General features: G+C 39.4%; 2 protein-coding genes across 2 annotated transcripts; both read right to left on the reverse strand.

Moving 5' to 3' along the window:
• Positions 1 to 4,245: 4,245 nt before the first annotated feature.
• On the reverse strand, positions 4,246 to 4,888 carry LOC140768415 (probable transcription factor PosF21). Its single transcript, XM_073108678.1, has 2 exons — positions 4,359 to 4,888; positions 4,246 to 4,261 (listed from the first exon to the last, which is right to left on the reverse strand). Exons 1-2 carry the CDS (start codon positions 4,886 to 4,888, stop codon positions 4,246 to 4,248), a joined length of 546 nt encoding a protein of 181 aa, XP_072964779.1.
• Positions 4,889 to 10,696: 5,808 nt separating this feature from the next.
• LOC140768416 (probable transcription factor PosF21) lies at positions 10,697 to 12,488 on the reverse strand. Its single transcript, XM_073108679.1, has 4 exons — positions 11,968 to 12,488; positions 11,533 to 11,665; positions 11,273 to 11,357; positions 10,697 to 10,977 (listed from the first exon to the last, which is right to left on the reverse strand). Exons 1-4 carry the CDS (start codon positions 12,486 to 12,488, stop codon positions 10,697 to 10,699), a joined length of 1,020 nt encoding a protein of 339 aa, XP_072964780.1.
• Between the last annotated feature and the right edge of the window lie 7,227 nt (positions 12,489 to 19,715).

Genomic DNA, 19,715 nt, shown 5'->3' on the forward strand with positions numbered 1-19,715 from the left:
TTGAAGGATGGGCAACTCCTAGACCAGGGTCGGGTGTGCGTACTGGCCAAGCCTGAGTTACGAGTCTCCTTAATGCATCACTTCCATGACACACCTATGGTGGGCTATGAAGGGACATTCTTGACCTACAAGAGGATAACCCAAAATTGCATTTGGGTTGGGGTCAAAAAGGAGGTGCAAATTTATGTCCAAGCTTGTGAAATTTGTCAACGCACCAAGATGGACTCGATCAAACCCGCGGGGCTGTTGCAACCATTGCCCATTCCGGATCAGATCTGGAAGGATGTGGTGATGGACTTCATTGAAGGATTACCTCAGGTCAAAGGACACTCCATTATCATGGTTGTGGTTGATCGGTTGTCAAAGAATGCACACTTTTTAGTCCTATCACACATATACACACTGCCAAGAAAGTAGCTAAAATTTTTACATAGAATGCCAAGATCAATTGTTTCAAATCATGATCCGGTCTTCATGAATCACTTTTGGCAAGAATACTTCAAGCAGTAAGAAACTGAATTCAAGATGAACTCGGCGTATTATCCTAGAACCAATGAGCAATTTGAGGTCGTTAATCACTACATTGAGCAATATTTGAAATGCTTTCCCAGGGAGCAACCCAAGAAGTGGCTAGCTCATTTACCATAGGTTGAGTGGTTTTATAACACGGCTCACCACACCACCATTGGGATGATGCCACTTGAGGCGGTCTATTGACGCGCACCACCCACATTGCAGTCCTATGATCGAGTGAGTTTGTCAGATTGCTCCGAAGTGGACTTGGTGCTATCAGAATGAAATGAGGTTCTCAAATGACTCAAGCTTCATCTAGCAGCAACTCAAAACCGGATGCATCCTATTCCAAACCATATCGACAAATTTATGACTACAAGCATCAAGATCGAAGATAAGAAGTGGGTGATTGGGTTAATGTCTAGCTCAAACCGTACCGACAAATTTCGGTGCGTCCTATTCCAAACCAAAAGCTAGTGCATCATTTCTTTGGCCCATTTTAGATCCAAGAGAAGGTGGGAGCAATGGCTTACAGGCTGGACTTCCTCGAGATATCACGAGTTCACCCGGTCTTCCACGTGTCTAGCTTGAGAGCCCAAGTTGGACTAGTGGAGCCAATAGTGCTCAAATTATTCGAGCCCGAGGCTGAGGAGATCGAGCTCACACCGAAGGTCTTAGCAAGAAGAAGGGTTAGGCGTGATGGACGATTAGCCATAGAGATGCTGGTGAGTTGGGTAGGTCAAACACATGATTGAGCCACATGGGAACTCGAGGTGACATTGATGGACCGCTTCTCCAAATTTGCACTTTGAGGACAAAGTGAGCAAAAGCAAGATGGAATGATGTGATTCGGACCAAACTAAGTCATCTTGTGCATAGAAATGACCTATGAATCCCTTTTATGTTTCAATTTCTTAGTGTATTTTGCTAAATAAGGTTTTCTGGCTGGTGCGTTTGGACACAAGGAATGAGTGTTTGAACGCGTCGTTCGAATGCCTACATCACATTCACACATAGAGAGATATTGTTTTGGCCATTTGAATGCAAGGAAAGGGGGTTCGAATGTCTGCATCGTAGTCGTACATATAGAGAAACTGTTTTGGCTATTCGAACGCCCCTGAGGCCATTCAAACGCATCTAGTGAGAAAGCTTATATTAGGTTTAGTTCCTTCAATTGTTTGGTGGATAGGCTAGCTTCTAAATATGTGAAAGACAGCCTCATTAGAATTTGTATGGAATGAACATTGAGTTAACTTATCTTCTTCCCTCTATTTTGAAACTTCTCCTTCCTCACTCAAACCCTACTCGTATGCCACCTCGACGCCGGTTACCCCTAACCTTCTTTGGCTGTCGGACCCTCTCTCCTTCTTGGGATACTAACCACATTCTTTCCCCTCTTCCTTCACCTAACAACACCTCATGCAAACACTACTTATAACCCGTGTCCACTCCATCTCCACCAACATCACTATCACCTGTCATCAACACCTCCACTATAACTTTGCCTATTTTTGCCCTAGCTATAGTCTGAATCTGAGAAGATCATAAATACTAAAAACATAGATTAGAAAGATATGGAACGAACCCATCTACTTTCATAATTGTCTATCTACATGAGAATATCTGACGAATATATTTCTCCGACTGTGAGAACTGCTTCTATGCACCCGAGCTTAATCAGGTAGCCGAGATCGGGCCATAACACTCTAGCTAGGACACAAGCATATTTCCATACCAAATTTTAGCTTTAGACTCCACACCTAAAGGCCCAAATGAGCCAAATCTCTATCCTCACCCCCCACAAACTCACCTATTTCCTAGCCAAATCCTCAAACCCTCCCTATAGACATCTATCAATAAGACCTAACTATATCCTCCAGTCAAGTAAAAAATAAAAAATTTCACCAAAAGAGCATGTGACACTTGAAAGCCTTAATTGACTAGATCTAGTCCCACCGGCTAGGCTTCGGGTGCCCTTGGCCAAGTCTCCCTTCTTCTTTCCTTGACCAATCTCTAGTCTATTTCAAAGGACCCTAACCTATGATTATATCATAACAATGAAGTTAGACACTTCTATTTCATCCACATTATACACTAATATATGTGATTCTTTTCATTCTTTTTTCTATACCTATCTCTTTTAAATTTTTTTATCATTTTGTGTGGTGATGTAATGTTGATACTATATATATATATATCACCATTGTGTTCATACTCTCTTATCTTTTCATCAATTGAACTATTAACAAGAACTTCACAAGGAACCCAAAATCTAGTTCATTACTCATGGAAAGTATTCAAGTTCATAAATCATAAGTATGTCACAAGCAAACAACACATTAAATAGGAAACAGACCAGAGGTGAATAAAAAAGCAGTCCGCAAATTATTAAGGCGAATAAACTCAGTTTGTGATAAGCATTTAGCAATCTAAAATAAGTTGATAAAAAGAATATAGATAATGGTAACATATTGTTGACTTGGGGCTGCTACACTCGTCATTCTCTTCCCACCGGTCCATGTAAGAGCCATTGTTGTCACAAGATCAACTTCCCTCATCACTTTTACTCTGCCAAGTCATTGGTCCCTTCATTCTCAGGTCTATAGGTTCTTGATGTTCATGCTGCATGTACACTGGCTTTTGAAGTTGAGGTTGATGGTCTTGCAGCATGAGTCGATGCTGTGGAAGGATTTGGAGTTCTTGCTCTGAATTGAGTGGTTGCAAAGCTTGGGCATGGTAATATAAATGTTGCATTTCTTGAAATGGGGGTTCTTCATGATTTGTCATAGCTCCAAAGTTCGATGACGTCTGGCCCGTTGTGATCCTTAGCCCCTCGATTTCCTCTTCTAGAGCATCATTTAGAGCTGCAAGAACAACAAAGGTATAACATCTTGAAATCAGATTTATATGCCTATTAAGCAGTATAAGGCTTGATTAATATCATAATCATGCATGGTGATATAGTAATAGTAGATTATTCCAATTACTCTCTAGATTATGAAATGAACAGTACATAGATGACAAAAATACATATATGCAAAAGCTTAAAGACCAATAGAAATATATTTGACCATGGCATAATTGAGAAGAATTTAGCAATAAAACACGCAGAGTAGAATATTTGAATAGTAAAATTCTTACCATCTTGGAAGTGAATCTGTTGCTCAATGGATTGCAGTTGTAGCTTCAACGCACTGTTTTCAGCCATCATTTCAATGGTGTCTTTCTACCAATTGAAGCCAATGAACAAGAAAAAGGTAAACACATTTAAACCTAGTTATTTGCAACGCTTACCTACAATTTTCTTTTTCTTGAAATATATCAATGTTTCCAACAAGTTAGTTAGATTTAGCTTTCTAGCTTTATCCTTCCCTTTCTTACAATAAGAGCTACTATACATAAATATATGGATACCTGTACCAAGGATATCTGAGTGGTCAAAAAGGTGGCTTCTATTTGCAGAGCTTGCACTTTTCGCTCAAGCTCAGTCATGTATTGCATTTTCCTTTCTTTTGATCTTGCAGCTGATTGCCTGTTTGCCAACATCCTGTCGTAGAGACTGAAGTCAGTGAAATAAATATTTTCACAAGGAGATTAAAATATCCAAATAGCAATTGAGATAATATAATTAGAAGCATAAAAAGGTGAGAGGTAATCATTAGAGACAAAGATGACGATGGACCTACATAAAAAAATGGTTTATAATTAATTACACAAGAAAAGAACATTAGACTAACTATCAAATGACCTGATAATAAACATGAAAGACTTGTAAATAATATAACAATAAACAAGATTCGACATCTATTTCTTCTGTGTCATGATAGCAAATAGATAAACTAAACCTCTTTGCTCTTTTGGGGTCTACAAGAGCAATGTTAGCAAGTTTCTCTACTGAGATGGCCTTCCTCTTCTCCGTCGACGATGGCCTTCCCATACTTAACGTAAGAAGCTCAGAGTTAAATAAGAAAGACCCATCCAAAGACCGGCCATATTTGTGCCTCTGTCTCAACTTCATCCTCTCATCGCAACTCAAGGACAAACTCACCTCCTGCGAATGAGGATGAGGAGGACGAGGAGGAGGAAGAGGAGTGGCTGCAACATCCACGGATGGCGGCTCCGAAGGCTCCCCCTCGAACAAATGGGAAAGTTCCTCAAAAGAAGAGTTATACTTCTCAAGATCTTCTAATATGGAGAGCAACTCGTCGTCATCATCATCATTGCTGAGGACTCCAAAGTCACTAATGGAGTTTACATCGTCGAGGCTCAGGCTTATGGTCTCCGACTGGGCACGACGATGGCTGGAGATTTTTGTGGGTAAATCTGGCACTTGGTTAGTGCCGTGACCATGGCAATCAAGGCCAGCCTCGTCCATGGCTAATAGCAGGGAGATGTGAAGAAAGGTTGTCATTATAAAGAGAATGAATGGTGAAGGATTTGAAGAAAGACAAAAATGAGAATAATTTTAGTCAGTAAACAATGTTGGCTTGTTGCACATCAATGTTTCGGTTTCTCATACCACAATGAGCTGTAGTGGCAATCATGGCCATTCTCGGCATATTTGATTAATCCTACTCATTAAATAAGATTCATGTATCTTCTCGTACACTAGTACGTGCAAACAATTATGGTAACTTCCCTCCGGATATGTTAGAAATCAGTAGAGACGATAACTATAACTTAAAATAATCTAAGTTATATCTGCTGACTCAAGAAGAGTAGTTTGATATGTTAGTTAGGATGACAAACTTCCCTACCTTCTGGGCTAAAACAATACATGTATGTGTGAATGTGTGATCTCTTACTATATTTTGTTGTATATTCCTATAGGATGAAAAACTCACATTGAGATAGATAACAAGTGTAGCCATTAGTTCCAAAAATTAGTTCCATCGGCATCCTCAATCCTTAGGCATTAGTTCCCAAAATTAAAGCTTATACTTCAGCTAGCTTGATGTGAGCGAATAGTTCATAGTCCATAGTCCAACTAAGTAGAACCTAATAAAACCAAATGGTATGGATGACCAGATAGATGTTGTTCCGAGATTAATTTGATCTAATCCATCCTCCACTAGTTCTAACAACTCTTGTAGTGCTACAGAAGTATTGTTCAGTAGTTAGTTTTTTATAGCCTCGAGAATCTACAAAAATATTTATCGAAGAATTGGTACGTTGTCATATAGAATGTGTTTCATGCACCAGGAAGAAAAATGAGGTGTGGATGTTAAACTAAATTTATATGATCTAGATGGGCCAATCTAGATGTTAAACTAAATAAACTTGTACTGTTATAACTCTTTTACAGACTAAATCTGACTTTCAGCAAACTTAGGATCTCTCTCCTCTTTATTTATTTTTTGCGTAAGATACCTAATAATAAACAAACAATTAGGATTGACCAAAATACTAATAGATCAGGTAATGCTGAGTTGCCAACCCGAGGAAATAAATAATCATAGGAAGCTAAGCAGTAACTTAATTAGTATATATAGAAAATTATTGATAACTATTGTTGATGTAAAAGAAAGAAAATATAATGGCTTTGGATAAAATATGTCATATTAAAAATTGTGGTAAATATATAAAAAGAAGATTGTTAACCTAAAAGCTGACCAAGGTCGTAATCGACGAGGAAGCAAGAAGTGAGAAGAGTGACTCTTGCGTCGTTCCATTTTCTTCTCAATGACAGCAAAGATGCAAAGAGTTTTATGTAGTATATGTAGACTTTGAGGGTGAGAAGAAGGCATAAATGACCTTTTATAACCGAAATGACAGAAAGGACTACAGAAGTTCCAGATAAAATTGCACATCTTGAATGGATTTCTTTTTTGACAGATCATGCTCTTCCATTTTTGACAAAAAACTTCTTTCCAGTGGATTTCTTACAAATGTGAAAAACGAGGAGAGAGAAGTCTATTTTTGTTGAGAGCCACTTCCGTTTAAAAAATGTAAGGTTACCATATACATTAATTAACTTAACCTAAGTGTAAAATGATCAAAATAAGGAAAAAAGCCACGATGCCAAAATGGCCAGCCTATCATGCACAACTTGGTTGAATAAGATCCAAATGGCTCTGTTCACTTGGATGTATGTGGAGTGTTATGCACCCCTCAACTGCCAATCACAAATAACCGATTGTAGCTAGTAGAATGTAGGGCCCACCGTCGCCATCTGCCCCTAGCATACCTCTCTCTTTAATCAAATCGATCCAAAGATTGATCGAAAGGAATCTGGTAACCATCATAGGTGACACGATGATGTTGCACCACTATTGGCGATGCGAGAGTGTGATGGCATAGCAGCCGAGAGGTGGAAGGAAGAGGAAGACTTAGAAATAATAAGAGAGAGAGTAGGGAAAAGGAGAGAGGAAGGAAGAGGGAGGAAGCAAAGTTAGGTCATAGGAGATGGATTTGATTGTTGTTGCACAACCATCGACTGTGCTCTCACTACGGTTTGGCTCTCTAACCTTCTAGAGCATGAAAAAGGGTGAGAAGAGCAAGGAAAAGAGAGAAGAGAGAGGGAGAGGGAGAGCTCATCGAGAGAGGGTGGCTAGGGGACTTGGCGTCATTTCACAACGATGATAGGTAGAGTTGTTGGGGTAGTTAGAGAGAGAGAGAGAGAGAGAGAGAGAGAGAGAGAGAGAGAGAGGAGAACGAGAAAACAAAACTTTGAAAAGATAAAGAGAGAGAGGTGGTGAAAGGCTAACGATAGTGATAATGAGGCCTTTGTGTCCAACTGGCAGCACCTGGTTAGCTAGAGAGAGAGGTCTAGAGAAAGGAGAATCAGAGAGGAAAACCTTAAGAGGGCCAATTGAAAGGTTGACACGATAGCATTAGGGCCTCCTGGTGCAGCTTGTCGCCCCTTGTTGCCGGCGACGACGACTAGAGGGTAGAGACACTGCTATAGAAGAAGAAGAAGAAGAAGAAAAAGGAGGAGGAGGAGGCGAGGCACCGTGGCTGAAGAAGAAAGAGGAGGAGGAGGAAGCAACACCCATACTAAGCCTATCGAGTTGAGCCTGAGCGAGTCGACTCTAACTCAGGCTCGGCTCAATATTAATTTCAAGTCGGTTTTAGCTCTGACCGAACCGAGCCGGACTCAAGCTTCAGTTGAGCCAAGCCCGAGCCGCTTGTTGAGCTTGACAGCCCTATTCTTATCTAGACTCTCAAATAGACTCTGAGAAAAAACAAGTAAATAAGTGAAGACATACCTATGGTGAGCAAGCTGCTCACAGTATATAGAGTTTATACAACGATGAACAAATAATAACAAAAAGAATAAATGTAATATAAATAACTTAATCTTATCAGCAATTTGTTTGAGAAGATTGAGCATTATCCTTCCATACTAGTCGAAGCATGAGATAGATTCAAAATATCCTGATAATAGGAATTAGGTAGTAGCTGATGTGAACCTCTTTTTGAAATTATTAGATAGTTGAGCAGCTGTAGAAATAAAGCAGAATAGAATATCATTTTGAGCAATCTTCTCATGAATGAAATGAAAATTACTTCAACGTGCTTCGTAAGAACTCTTAATAAAAACTGCACAAGGAACCCAAAATCTAGTTCATTACTCTTGCAAAATATTCAAGTTGATAAGTCATAAGCATGTCACAAGCAAACAACACAATAAATAAGAACATAGACCACAGGTGAATTAAAAAGCAGTCCATGAATTATTATGTTGCAACCTGATTCCAAATCAATACCGAACTCAAAAGGAGAAAGGATCGATAGGCTTGGGTATGACTTTTGGTTGTGATTGATCTACTTTTAATAGATAAAGGGAAGTGGAGATCGTTGTGAAGGTGATGATGGAAGTTGAGTAAATTTTAATTTAGATAAGGCAAAAGGGAGGAAGATCTCCTTGGGAAGTTGTGGGGAAGTTATGTATCATGGATATTAACCTTGGTTTGGGTTGTAGAAGAGGAGAGAGAATGGGGCTACTTACGGGAAGGAGGGGCGCCAGAATAAGAATGGAGAAGTGATGGTTGCATATCAGAGTGTGTACCGAGGAAAAGAGAGGAGGGAGAAGGTTGGCTCAAGCCTAAATATAAAACAAATGCCCAAAATTATTAATAGTGCCAAACTGACTACTATTCCACACATTTAGAGGCTAGCCTACGTCCAAAAATAATAAATAAACTCTAATACAAAATATCCCAGTCGTTGGGTGTTCACATGATCATCCAGCATTTGAACGCCTAAGAAACCTATTAATAAACAAATGCAGGTAATGGTAACATATTGTTGACTTAGGGTTGCTACTCTCCTCATTCTCTTCCCACCAGTCTATATAAGAGCCATTATTGTTACTGGATTAACTCACCTCCCCACTCTTACTCTGCCAAATCGTTCATCCTAGGAGATGCCAGACATTGCATATGTAGTGAGATTAGTAAGTGATGTCCTTGATGTATATACATTATCTTTTGAAGCAGAGGTTGATGCGTTTAAACTGTGAGTTGATTTTGTGGATGGATCTAAATTTCCTACTCTGAAAATAGTGGTCGCAAAGCTTGGATATGGTAAGTGTTGCAGTTCCTCAAATGGGGGTTCTTCAAGGTTTTTAAACATTCGATGACATTTGGCATGTTGCAATCCTTAGCTGCTCAATTTCCTTTACCAAGGCATCATTTAGAGCTGCAAGAGCAACTAAAGTATAACATCTTGAAATCAGATACAACTATTAGCAATAATTATGCATGATTAACAAGCTTCTCTATTGATATGGCCTCCCTCTTCTCTGTCTGTGATTACCCTCCCATACTTAATGTAAGAAGCTCAAAGTTAAAACGAAAAAGACCAATCCATAGACTGGCTATGTTTATGCCTCTGCCTCAACTTTAGCCTCTCATCTCAACTCGGGACCAAACTCCCTATAATGAGGAGAAGGAGAAGGGGTAGCTACAACCTCCATGGATGGTTTCTCCAACCATCCATCTCCATCAGCCTTCACCTTACCACTACCATCACCACCTCCATGACCAACCTTCATGTTAGATGTGGCTCCTCACCCTTACCACTACCATCACCACCTCCATGACCAACCTTCATGTTAGATGTGGCTCCTCACCCTTACCCCAAGCCTCTATGCATCTTCTTCACCCTGAAATCACACCACCACTAGCCTTCCCAGTTTGCGGACCCACCCACCCACCTAGCCACCTCCTTCCTTGCTCAATTATAGCTTAAACCCAAACTTAGACCTCCCCTATCCAAGTCGAACACGCTTTGCCGTAGATGTGGCTCCCTAAAATCTAGGGCTACTAAATCCCTAACTAGCTCAAGGCCTCGTTGTGTAGGCTGCAACAAGCTAGACTAATGCTTTCAACTATTACAACTTGTTCTATAATCTAAACCCTAGTGCATTTCTAGCTAAGACCCAAGCACATTTCCTTACCAAATTCTAGTCTCAAACTTCACATCTAAGGACCTAAACTAGCCAAAGCTCTAACCGCACCCAATAGACTCACTCTAGCACATTAGCTCAAGGGCTTTTTCCTATTTGACCTATTTTGTAGCCCAATCCTCAAGCCCTCTATATAGACATCTATCAATAAGACTTAGTTGTATCATCTAGTCAAGTGGTAAATCTAGATTTACACCATCACAGCATGTGACACTCGAAAGCCTAAGTCGTTTAGACCTAGTCCCACCGGCCAAACTCGGGTGCCCTAGGCCACATTATCATTCTAATTTCCTTAACTACCTCTTGTCTATTTCAAAGGACCCTAACCTATGATTGTATTAGAATAATGAAGTTAGACACTTCTATTTCATCCACATTAAATATTTTACCATTTTTGTGTGGAGCTGTTATGTAGATACTATATCAATTGAACTATTAACAAGAACTTCACAAGAAACCCAAAATCTAGTTCAGTACTCATGGAAAATATTCAAATTCATAAATCATAAGTATGTCACAAGCAAACAACACATTATATAGGAACATAGACCACATGTGAATAGAGAAGCAGTCTCCAAATTATTAAGGCAAATAAATTCAGTTTATGAGAAGCATCTAGCAGTCTAAACTAAGTTGATAAGTAGGAAAATCAAAAGCAATGGTAACATATTGCTGACTTGGGGCTGCTACACACGCCATTCTCTTCCCAAGAGCCATCAAAGTCATTAGATCAACTCGCCTCACCACTCTTCCTCTGGCCAGTGTCATTGGTCAATTCTTTCTCAAATTTGTAGGTGCTTGCTGTTCATGATGCATGTGCACTGGCTTTTGAAGCTGAGGTTGATGCTCTTGTAGTGTGAGTTGATGCTGTGGAAGAATCTGAAGTTCCTGCTCTGAATTGAGTGGTTGCAAAGCTTGGGTATGGTAATATAAATGTTGCATTTCTTGAAGTGGGGGTTCTTCATGATTTGTCATAGATCCAACATTCGATGACGTCTGGCCCGTTATGATCCTTAGTCGCTCAATTTCCTCTTCCATGGCATCATTCAGAGCTATAAGAACAACAAAGGTAAAACATCTTGAAATCAGATATATATATATATATATATATATATATATGCCTATTAAGCAATATTAGGCTTGATTAATATCATAATCATGTATATATAGCAATAGTAGATTATTCTAATTACTCGATAGATCACAAGATGAATAGTACAAAGATGACAAAATTACATATATAGAAAAGCTTTATAGACCAATTGAAATATATTTGATCACGGCATAATTGAGAAGAATTTAGCAGTAAAACAAGAAGAGTAGCACAGTTGAACAGTAAAATATTACCATCTTGGAAGTGAATTTGTTGCTCGATAGATTGTAGTTGCAGCTTCAGCTCACTATTTTCAACTGCCAGTTCAGTAGTGTCCCTCTATCAATGCAAACCAATGAACAGGAAAAAGGAAAACACATTAAAACTCAATTATTTGCAACATTTACCTACAATTTTCTTTTTCCTGGAATATATCAATGTTTCCCTAAAGTTAGTTGACTTCGCATTCAAGCTTTATATATATATGTATGTATGTATGTATGTATGTATATACCTGTACCAAGGATATCTGAGTGGTAAAAAAAGTGGCTTCTGTTTGCAGAGCTTGCACTTTTTGCTCAAGCTCAGCCATGTATCGCATTCTTCTTTCCTTTGATCTTGCAGCTGATTGTCTGTTTGCCAACATCCTATTGTAGAGGCTGAAGATTAGTTAAATAAATATTTCATAAGGAGATTAAAATATCCAAACAGAAGTTGAGATAATATATTCAAAAACATAAAAAAGGTGAGAGGTAATCAACAGAGACAAAGATGATGATGGACCTACATAAAAAATGGTCTTAGATTTAATTAATTACACCAAAAATAACGTAAGATTAACCATCATACAACTTGATAATAAACGTGGAAGATTTGTAGATAATATCACAAACAACAAGATTCGACATCTATTTTCTCTATATCATGGTAGCAAATAGATTAATCAAACCTCTTTGCTCTTTTAGGGTCTACAAGAGCAATGTTGGCAAGCTTCTCCGCTGGCATGGCCTTCCTCTTCTCTGTGAACGATAGCACTTTCATACTTAATGTAAGAAGCTCAGAGTTAAATAAGAAAGACTCATCCAAAGACTGACTACGTTTGTGCCTCCTCAACTTCAGCCTCTCATCACAACTCGGGGTTAAACTATCCTCATGTGAATGAGCAAGAGGAGGAGAAGAAAGATGAGTAGCTGCAGCCTCCATGGATGGCGGCTCCGAAGGCTCCCCTTTGAACAATCGCGAAAGTTCCTCAAAAGAAGAGTTAAAATTCTCGAAATCTTCCAACATGGAGAGCAACTCGTCATCATCGTCATCATTGGTGAGGACTACGGAGTTTCTAATGGAGTTGATGCTGTCGGGGCTCAGGTTTATGGTCTCAGATTGGGCACGACGGTGGCCAGAGATTTTTGTGGGTAAATCTGGCACTTGGTTAGCGCCGTTGCCATGGCAATCAAGGCCAGTCTCGTCCATGGCTAATAGCAGGGAGATGTGAAGAAAGGTTGTCATTATAAAGAGAAGGAATGGTGAAGGATTTGAAGAAAGACAAAAATGAGAATAATTTTAGTCAGTAAACAATGTTGGCTTGTTGCACATCAATGTTTCGGTTTCTCATACCACAGTGAGCTGTAGTGGCAATCATGGCCAGTCTCATCACATTTTATTAATCCTACTCATTAAATAAGATTCATGTATCTTCTCGTACACTAGTACGTACAAACAATTATGGTAACTTCCCTCCGGTTATGTTAGAAATCAGTAGAGATGATAACTATAACTTAGAATAATCTAAGTTAAGTTATATCTGCTCACTCAAGAGGAGTAGTTTGATATATTAGTTAGGATGACAAACTTCCCTACCTATTGTAGCCAGTTCCAAAAAATAGTTCTATCGGCATCCTTAATCCTTAGGCATTAGTTCCAAAAATTAAAGCTTATGCTTCAGCTAGCTTGATGTTAGCGAATAGTTCATAGTTCAACAAAGTAAAACCTAATAGAACCAAATAGTATGGATGACCTGATAGATGTTGTTCTAAGATTAATTTGATCTAATCCATCCTCCACTAGTTCCAACAACTCATGTAGTGCTAAAGAAGTATTGTTCAGTAGTTAGTTTCTTATAGCCTCGTGACTCTACGAAGATATTTATCGAAGAATTCAGACATAATTACATGTCATATATATAATGTGTTTCATGCACCAGAAAAGAAAAAGAGAAGGTGTGGATGTTAAACTAAATTTATATGATCTAGATGGCCAATCTAGATGTTGAACTCTTTTCCAGACTAAATCTGACTTTCATTGAACATAGGATCTCTCTCTTTTTTATTTAATTTTTGCGTAAGATACCTAACAACAAACAAACAATTAGGATTGACCAAATAACTGATCAGGTAATGTTGAGTTGCCAACCCAAGGAAATAAATAATCATAGGAAGCTAAGCAATAACTTAATTAGTACAGAAAAATGTTGATAACTACTCTTGATGAAGAAGAAAGAAAAACATAATGGCGTAGGATAAAATATGTCATATTAAAAATTGTGGTAAATATATAAAAAGAAGATTGTTAACCTAAGAGCTAACCAAGGTCGTAATCGACGAGGAAGCAAGAAGTGAGAAGAGTGACTCTTGCGTCGACGTTCCATTTTCTTCTCAATGACAGCAAAGATGCAAATAGTTTTATGTAGTATATGTAGACTTTGAGGGTGAGAAGAAGGCATAAATGACCTTTTATAACCGAAATGACAGAAGGACTACAGAAGTTCCAGATAAAATTGCACAACATCGTGAATGGATTTCTTTTTTTGACAGATCATGCTCTTCCATTTTTGACTAAAACTTCCTTCCAGTGGATTTCCTACAAATGTGAAAAACAAGGAGAGAGAAGTCTACTTTTGTTAAGAGTGACTTCCGTTATTTTTAACGTAAGGTTACCATATACATTAATTAACGTAACCGTAAGTGTAAAGTTATCAAAATAATAAAAAAGCCACCATGCCAAAATGGTCGGACCCTAATGGCTTTGTTCACTTGGGTGTATGTGGAGTGTCACGCACTCCCAACCACCAACCACGAATAACCGATTGTAGCTAGTAGAACGTAGGGCCCACCGTGCCATCAGCCCCTAGCATACCTCTCTCTCTTTAATCAAATCAATCCAAAGATTGATCGAAAAGAATCTAGTAACCATCGTAGCGATGGCTTCAAGCCTACAATGACTCCTCTAGTGTCTAAAATGATTATTGCACCACCATAGGAGACACGGTGATGTTGCACCACCATTGGCGATGCGAGGGTGTGATGGCATAGCAATCGAGAGGTGGAAGGAAGAGGAAGAATTAGGAATAATAAGCAAGAGAGTAGGGGAAAGGAGAAAGGAGGGAGGAGGCAAAGTTAGGTCACAGGAGATGAATTTGACTATTGTTGCCTAGCCATCGACTGTCCTCTCATAGTATTCGGCTCTCCAACCTTCTAGAGCATGAAAGAGGGCGAGAAGAGCAAAAAAAAGAGAGAAGAGAGAGGAAGAGGGAGAGCTCACCGAGAGAGGGTGGTGGGGAGTTGGTGTCATTTCCCAACCGTGACAAATAGAGTCGTTAGGGGCAGTTGGAGAGAGGATAGAGAGAGAGGAGAATGAGAGAGCAAAACTTTGAAGAGAGAGAGAGAGAGGCAGTGGAAGGTTGGCAATAGTGACAATGAGGTCTTTGCATCCAACTATCAACACCCAATTTGTGGCATTTCTTGGCATTTCTTGGCAATGATGGGTGGAGTTATTGGGGGTAGAGAGAGAGATAGGAGAACGAGAGAGGAAAACTTTTATAGGGGGCTAGTTGAAAGGTTGCCAACGATAGCATTAGGGACTTCATGTCTAGCTGATCTCCTTGTCCTATGCGAGACTATGCTGCTCCCTCCTTAGTGATCCCGTCACTATGGAGACCTACTAGTGGGCAAGGGCAAGGGTAGTAGCATCGTCGGGGAGGAGAAAGTAGAATGGAGAGAAGAATGAAGACAAGCAGAAGAAGAGAATGGGAAGGAAAGAACAAAGATGAGGGTATATTCGTTCATTATTGTTGCACTAAAAAATATTAAGTTCCTTTCACTCCATCAAGGGCATCTAGGTCATTTTATAATTGATGTATTCTGATATAACTGCCACATATGCTAACTCGCTCAATTTTTTCTAAGGGTACACTAACGGAATGGTGACACTGAAGTTTCTCCAAAATTTTGGGGAGAGGAGGGAGAGACTAGGAATGTCAAAAAAGCTCGTAGACTCCTCATTTAAGCTCAGCTCGAGCTCGAGCTCCAAATGAGCCGAGCTATGCTAATATTGTGAGCTCGAATGTATTACCAAGCCGAGTTGGAGCTAGCTCACTCGATTAGGCTCAACATTGTAGCAATATATATATATATATATATATATATATATATATATATATATATATATATATATATATAACTAGTGAAAGCTACCGGAGCTGAGGTGACTGCATCCAGGATATTTTCACAAAAGTTCACTGTTCACCTCCTCGGCTCCTTCCTCCTCACTCTTTATCTTCTCCTTTTTTCTTCTTCGTGTCCAGCCCTACACCGATTGGAGCCACCACAAGCTTCACAAATGATAAAGCACCACCGTTATCGGATCGCTCACGGTGAGAAGACAAGTTAGGAGCCATGGGCTCCTTTTCTGAGTTGCTCCTCCTCCACTTCTAGATCAACCCATTGAATCCCCACTGCTTCTTGGCCTATGAAGGCGGCTTTCTCTTCCACACCCTCCCCCCTTTGTCGGAGTCATTGGGGCAGCAGCAGCGAGCTCTTAAGCATGAGGATGCTACCCTTATTCTGATCGATTAGGCATAACAGTCCTCCTCCCTTATTCTGATCAATTAGGCTCAAATTGGGCATGAGGATGCTTGGCATGGCTTTCTTATTAAGGATTTTATCAACAAAAGGTGGCTCCTTCCTCATTCTTTATTAAAGCTGATTAGGGCAAACTCAAGCCCTCAGTCCACTGACATCAGAATGGCGAGCCTCAAGTCCCTTCACCTTCCTCCAGCTTCATCAATGTTCCAAGTCCCTCTCCGTCCTCCGCCGCCTCTCTGCCGCCTCCTTGATACCCGACCCGCAAATCCTCCCATCGATCTATGTCGAGCCGAGCTCAAGTTTTCTAACTCAATTTGAGCTTGAGCCGAACTCGAGCTAGAAAAATCTAGCAATTGAGCCGAGCTGAACTGAGCCCATCTCGCTCAAACTCGGCTCATTTACACCCCTAGGGTGGACATTGTAACATAAAAGAGTTTTTTATGGATCCCTATAAAACTTGGGTAAAATTTAAGGGGCATAAACATAATTAACCCTAATAAAATAAAAAGGGTGTTTTTAATCAATTTTCTTAGCGTTTATAAGGATACAACCCTGAATGTGACTTGGGTTTATAGAATTGTGGAGCACATGTGCTTTTTAGTATGATATAATTTTCTTCTTTTTATTCTTTTTTAATTTCACGTTGTAGAAAGGGCTTGCTCAACTCATAGATGCCAATTTATATCCATTAGTTTTATGGTTCTATAAGAAATTTGATTTTATTCAAAACTATATTTACGTTCATCATCTCTAGTGCAGATTTGAAGCTGTATAACCCAAGAAACTATATGAAACTTACATAGCCATGTAAGAAGATCAAGCAAATTAATTATTAGTTTCCAAGAATATTTAGTTGATAAGGAAGAAAACCGAATGCAAGTAATGGTAGAATATGGTTGAATTTCGAGTGACAGAGTTGCTGCAGTTGTTTCATATGAGGGTTCTCCACGGTTCATCAATAGGTACAGCTCTACCATTTGCTAACATCTGGCTCGTCTCGATACTTAGCCACTTGATTTGCTCTATTAGATCATCACTTAGAGATTTCATGAAACAACAAAGAGAGAAGATCATCAAATCTACCATATTGATATATATTAGTTTGTACCTGTAGAAATCTAGAACTATACGTGATAAAACAAGTGTAGTAGCATAATTTGAACATCAAAAATCTTATGTTGCTCGATAGATTGCAGATATAGCTTCATCTCACACAGTGAGTTGTTAGAAGATTGGTTTAGCATTCATTCGCTTCATACTAGATAAGGTTATATTATTTTCCTCTTTTGTATCCCGTACCTGATTAATCATGTTAGGTTTTTAATTATTGGCAATTGTGTACAAAATATTCTAAGTGTATTTTTTACATGTATATGAGCTTTACACAAGTCTAGAAAATCTCTGATTTGAAGAATTGCAAAATTATTGAAGCAAAGTTGATGAGATCAAGTCATACCAACGAAGTTTGAAAATCTTGAAGATCATGAGTACGGATAAGACTAGGATTTGGTTATATCTTGAAGATCATGAGTACGGATAAGACTCGGATTTGGCTCTATCTTGAATATCATATATAAGGATTATGAAACCCTAACTCTAGAGTGGTTGAAGAAATATTATTGAAGGAGACTTCTTGAGGCTACATCGGTTCTTCAACTAACAAGGTTTCACTCATCTACAAGAATTTAATCTTTCGTCTTAAGGGCTATCTAGACGAAAGATCAATCTCGAGGGCTACCGAGATTGGACTTCAATCACAAGAAGCAGTGAATCGTGGGTTCTAGCGATCAAGACTAAGAGGAACAAAGTCGTTTGGATCGACGGGTTGTTTTGTGAGTCAGTCTTGTAACTGCTACTATCATAGTGATTGGTTTTGATCCAAGTTTGGATCCGTGGTTTTTTTTCCCGTTTTGGGTTTTTCCACGTTAAAATCTTGGCGTTCATCTCTGCTTTCGTTCTTAATATTTCTTCGGACTTTTACTTAAGTGAACGAGCGATATCATTGCCTAGTGTTTAGATACATGCGTGTGTCTAGGAGTTTTTTCAAATCATACTCATTGAGTAAGATTCATGCACCTTCTAAATTTGGCATATTTAACTCTAAGCATATAAATGGTGTCATATTTTGCATCTTCAACTTTATTTTCTTCATTAAATTTTATGTAAATAGTGGATGAGATAGCCCCTCTGAATCATGGGATTAAACTACAATGAGCGGCATGGCAAATCAAGATCACACTCAAAAGGAGCTTGCGTTGAATTTTATTTAAACGAAAAGGCAACTGTAATATGTGCAACTATAAATATCTTCCTAGGGATGCCAATAGCCACAATGTATCTGGACCTTCAATAATATACTACGACAATTTTATTCTATGGGGTTTGGATGTAGCATTATTTTTAAGGTGAATTGTTACGAACTAGACTAAATCCGAGTCCAAGTTCAAGTGCTAATTAGCTTGAGTTTGCGGGCCAACTGAGTTGAATAAGTCTATCTTTCTTATTTGCTTTTAAAATGAGTTAGTCCAAATTTGGTTTAATAAATGAACGGTCTTTTGATTTAGTTGAGTCCTAGCAGATGTTGGCCAAATGAGTGAGTCAAATTGAATTAGGTTAGCCTCTAATATAAAATGTGAAGAGCAACTCAGTTTAAGTTATGCTTGATTATTGAACACATCTTCTTTGTCTTCTCATTTGTCTCTAGCTTCCCCACCCTCAGCCTTCTTTGCCTCCAATCATTCCTACCTCTCATATGGCTTTCCTCTCTACCGTCAACGTCGGTGGCCTATCACCCACACCTGCTGCCACCACTATATTTGCCTAGCTGAGCTTACCTCCATCTCCACTTAGCCTTCACCTTGCCACCACCATCAACCCATCCATGATCAGCCTTCACCTTAGATGTGGCTCCTCACCCTAAGACCAAGCAGCATGCAACTAGTCAATGAAGGAGGCGGCAGCTGCCAATAATGTAACTAAAAGCCCCAACGACAAGGAGGGGAAGCTCGTTTGGATCGACGGGTTGTTTTGTGAGTCAGTCTTGTAACTGCTACTATCATAGTGATTGGTTTTGATCCGAGTTTGGATCCGTGGTTTTTTTTCCCGTTTGGGTTTTCCACGTTAAAATCTTGGCGTTCATCTCTACTTTCGTTTTTAATATTTCTTCCGACTTTTACTTAAGCGAACGAGAAATATCATTGCCTAAAGGTTAGATACATACGTGTGTCTAGGGGTTTTTCAGATTTAGTTGAGTCCTAGCAGAAGCTGGCCAAATGAGTGAGTCAAATTGAATTAGGTTAGCCTCTAATATAAAATGTGAAGAGCAACTCAGTTTAAGTTATGCTTGATTATTGAACACATCTTCTTTGTCTTCTCATTTGTCTCTAGCTTCCCCATCCTCAACCTTCTTTGCCTCCAATCATTCCTACCTCTCATATGGCTTTCCTCTCTACCGTCAACGTCGGTGGCCTATCACCCACACCTACTGCCCGGCGGTCCCGGCCACTAGCCATCAAAGGCAGCTGATAGTGATAACCGCCTCACCAAAGCCATCGGCCAAAGCGAGGAGCCACCCAGCAGTTCCAGCCGCAAGGGCTCCAAAGGATGCCACCGAGGGCATTCTCGCGAAGAGGAGAGCATACCGGAGGAAAAACTCAAAATTAATTAATTAATTGTAGATCTAACTTACCTAGGGAATGAGGGAGCTCTGACGCTTCGATCCATAGGGTCGGCAGTTCCGGCGGCGCTCTGACACAATGGGAAAAAAAAAGTGGAAGAGTGAGCTATGGGCATGGAGAAGGAAAGAAAGGAAAAGAAACAAAAGAAAAAGAGAGCCATA

Source organism: Typha angustifolia, chromosome 10 (assembly GCF_048772165.1).
Source record: "Typha angustifolia cultivar Huaian chromosome 10, ASM4877216v1, whole genome shotgun sequence".
NCBI classification, from domain to species: domain Eukaryota; kingdom Viridiplantae; phylum Streptophyta; class Magnoliopsida; order Poales; family Typhaceae; genus Typha; species Typha angustifolia.

Coding starts and splice junctions, on each gene's coding strand:
- LOC140768416 (XM_073108679.1), bottom strand. CDS start 12,488: ATGGACGAGACTGGCCTTGATTGCCATGGCAACGGCGCTAACCAAGTG. Junction 11,666..11,967: donor GACCCTAAAAGAGCAAAGAG/GTTTGATTAATC, acceptor CCTCTACAATAG/GATGTTGGCAAACAGACAAT. Junction 10,978..11,272: donor ACAAATTCACTTCCAAGATG/GTAATATTTTAC, acceptor TTGTTCTTATAG/CTCTGAATGATGCCATGGAA.
- LOC140768415 (XM_073108678.1), bottom strand. CDS start 4,888: ATGGACGAGGCTGGCCTTGATTGCCATGGTCACGGCACTAACCAAGTG.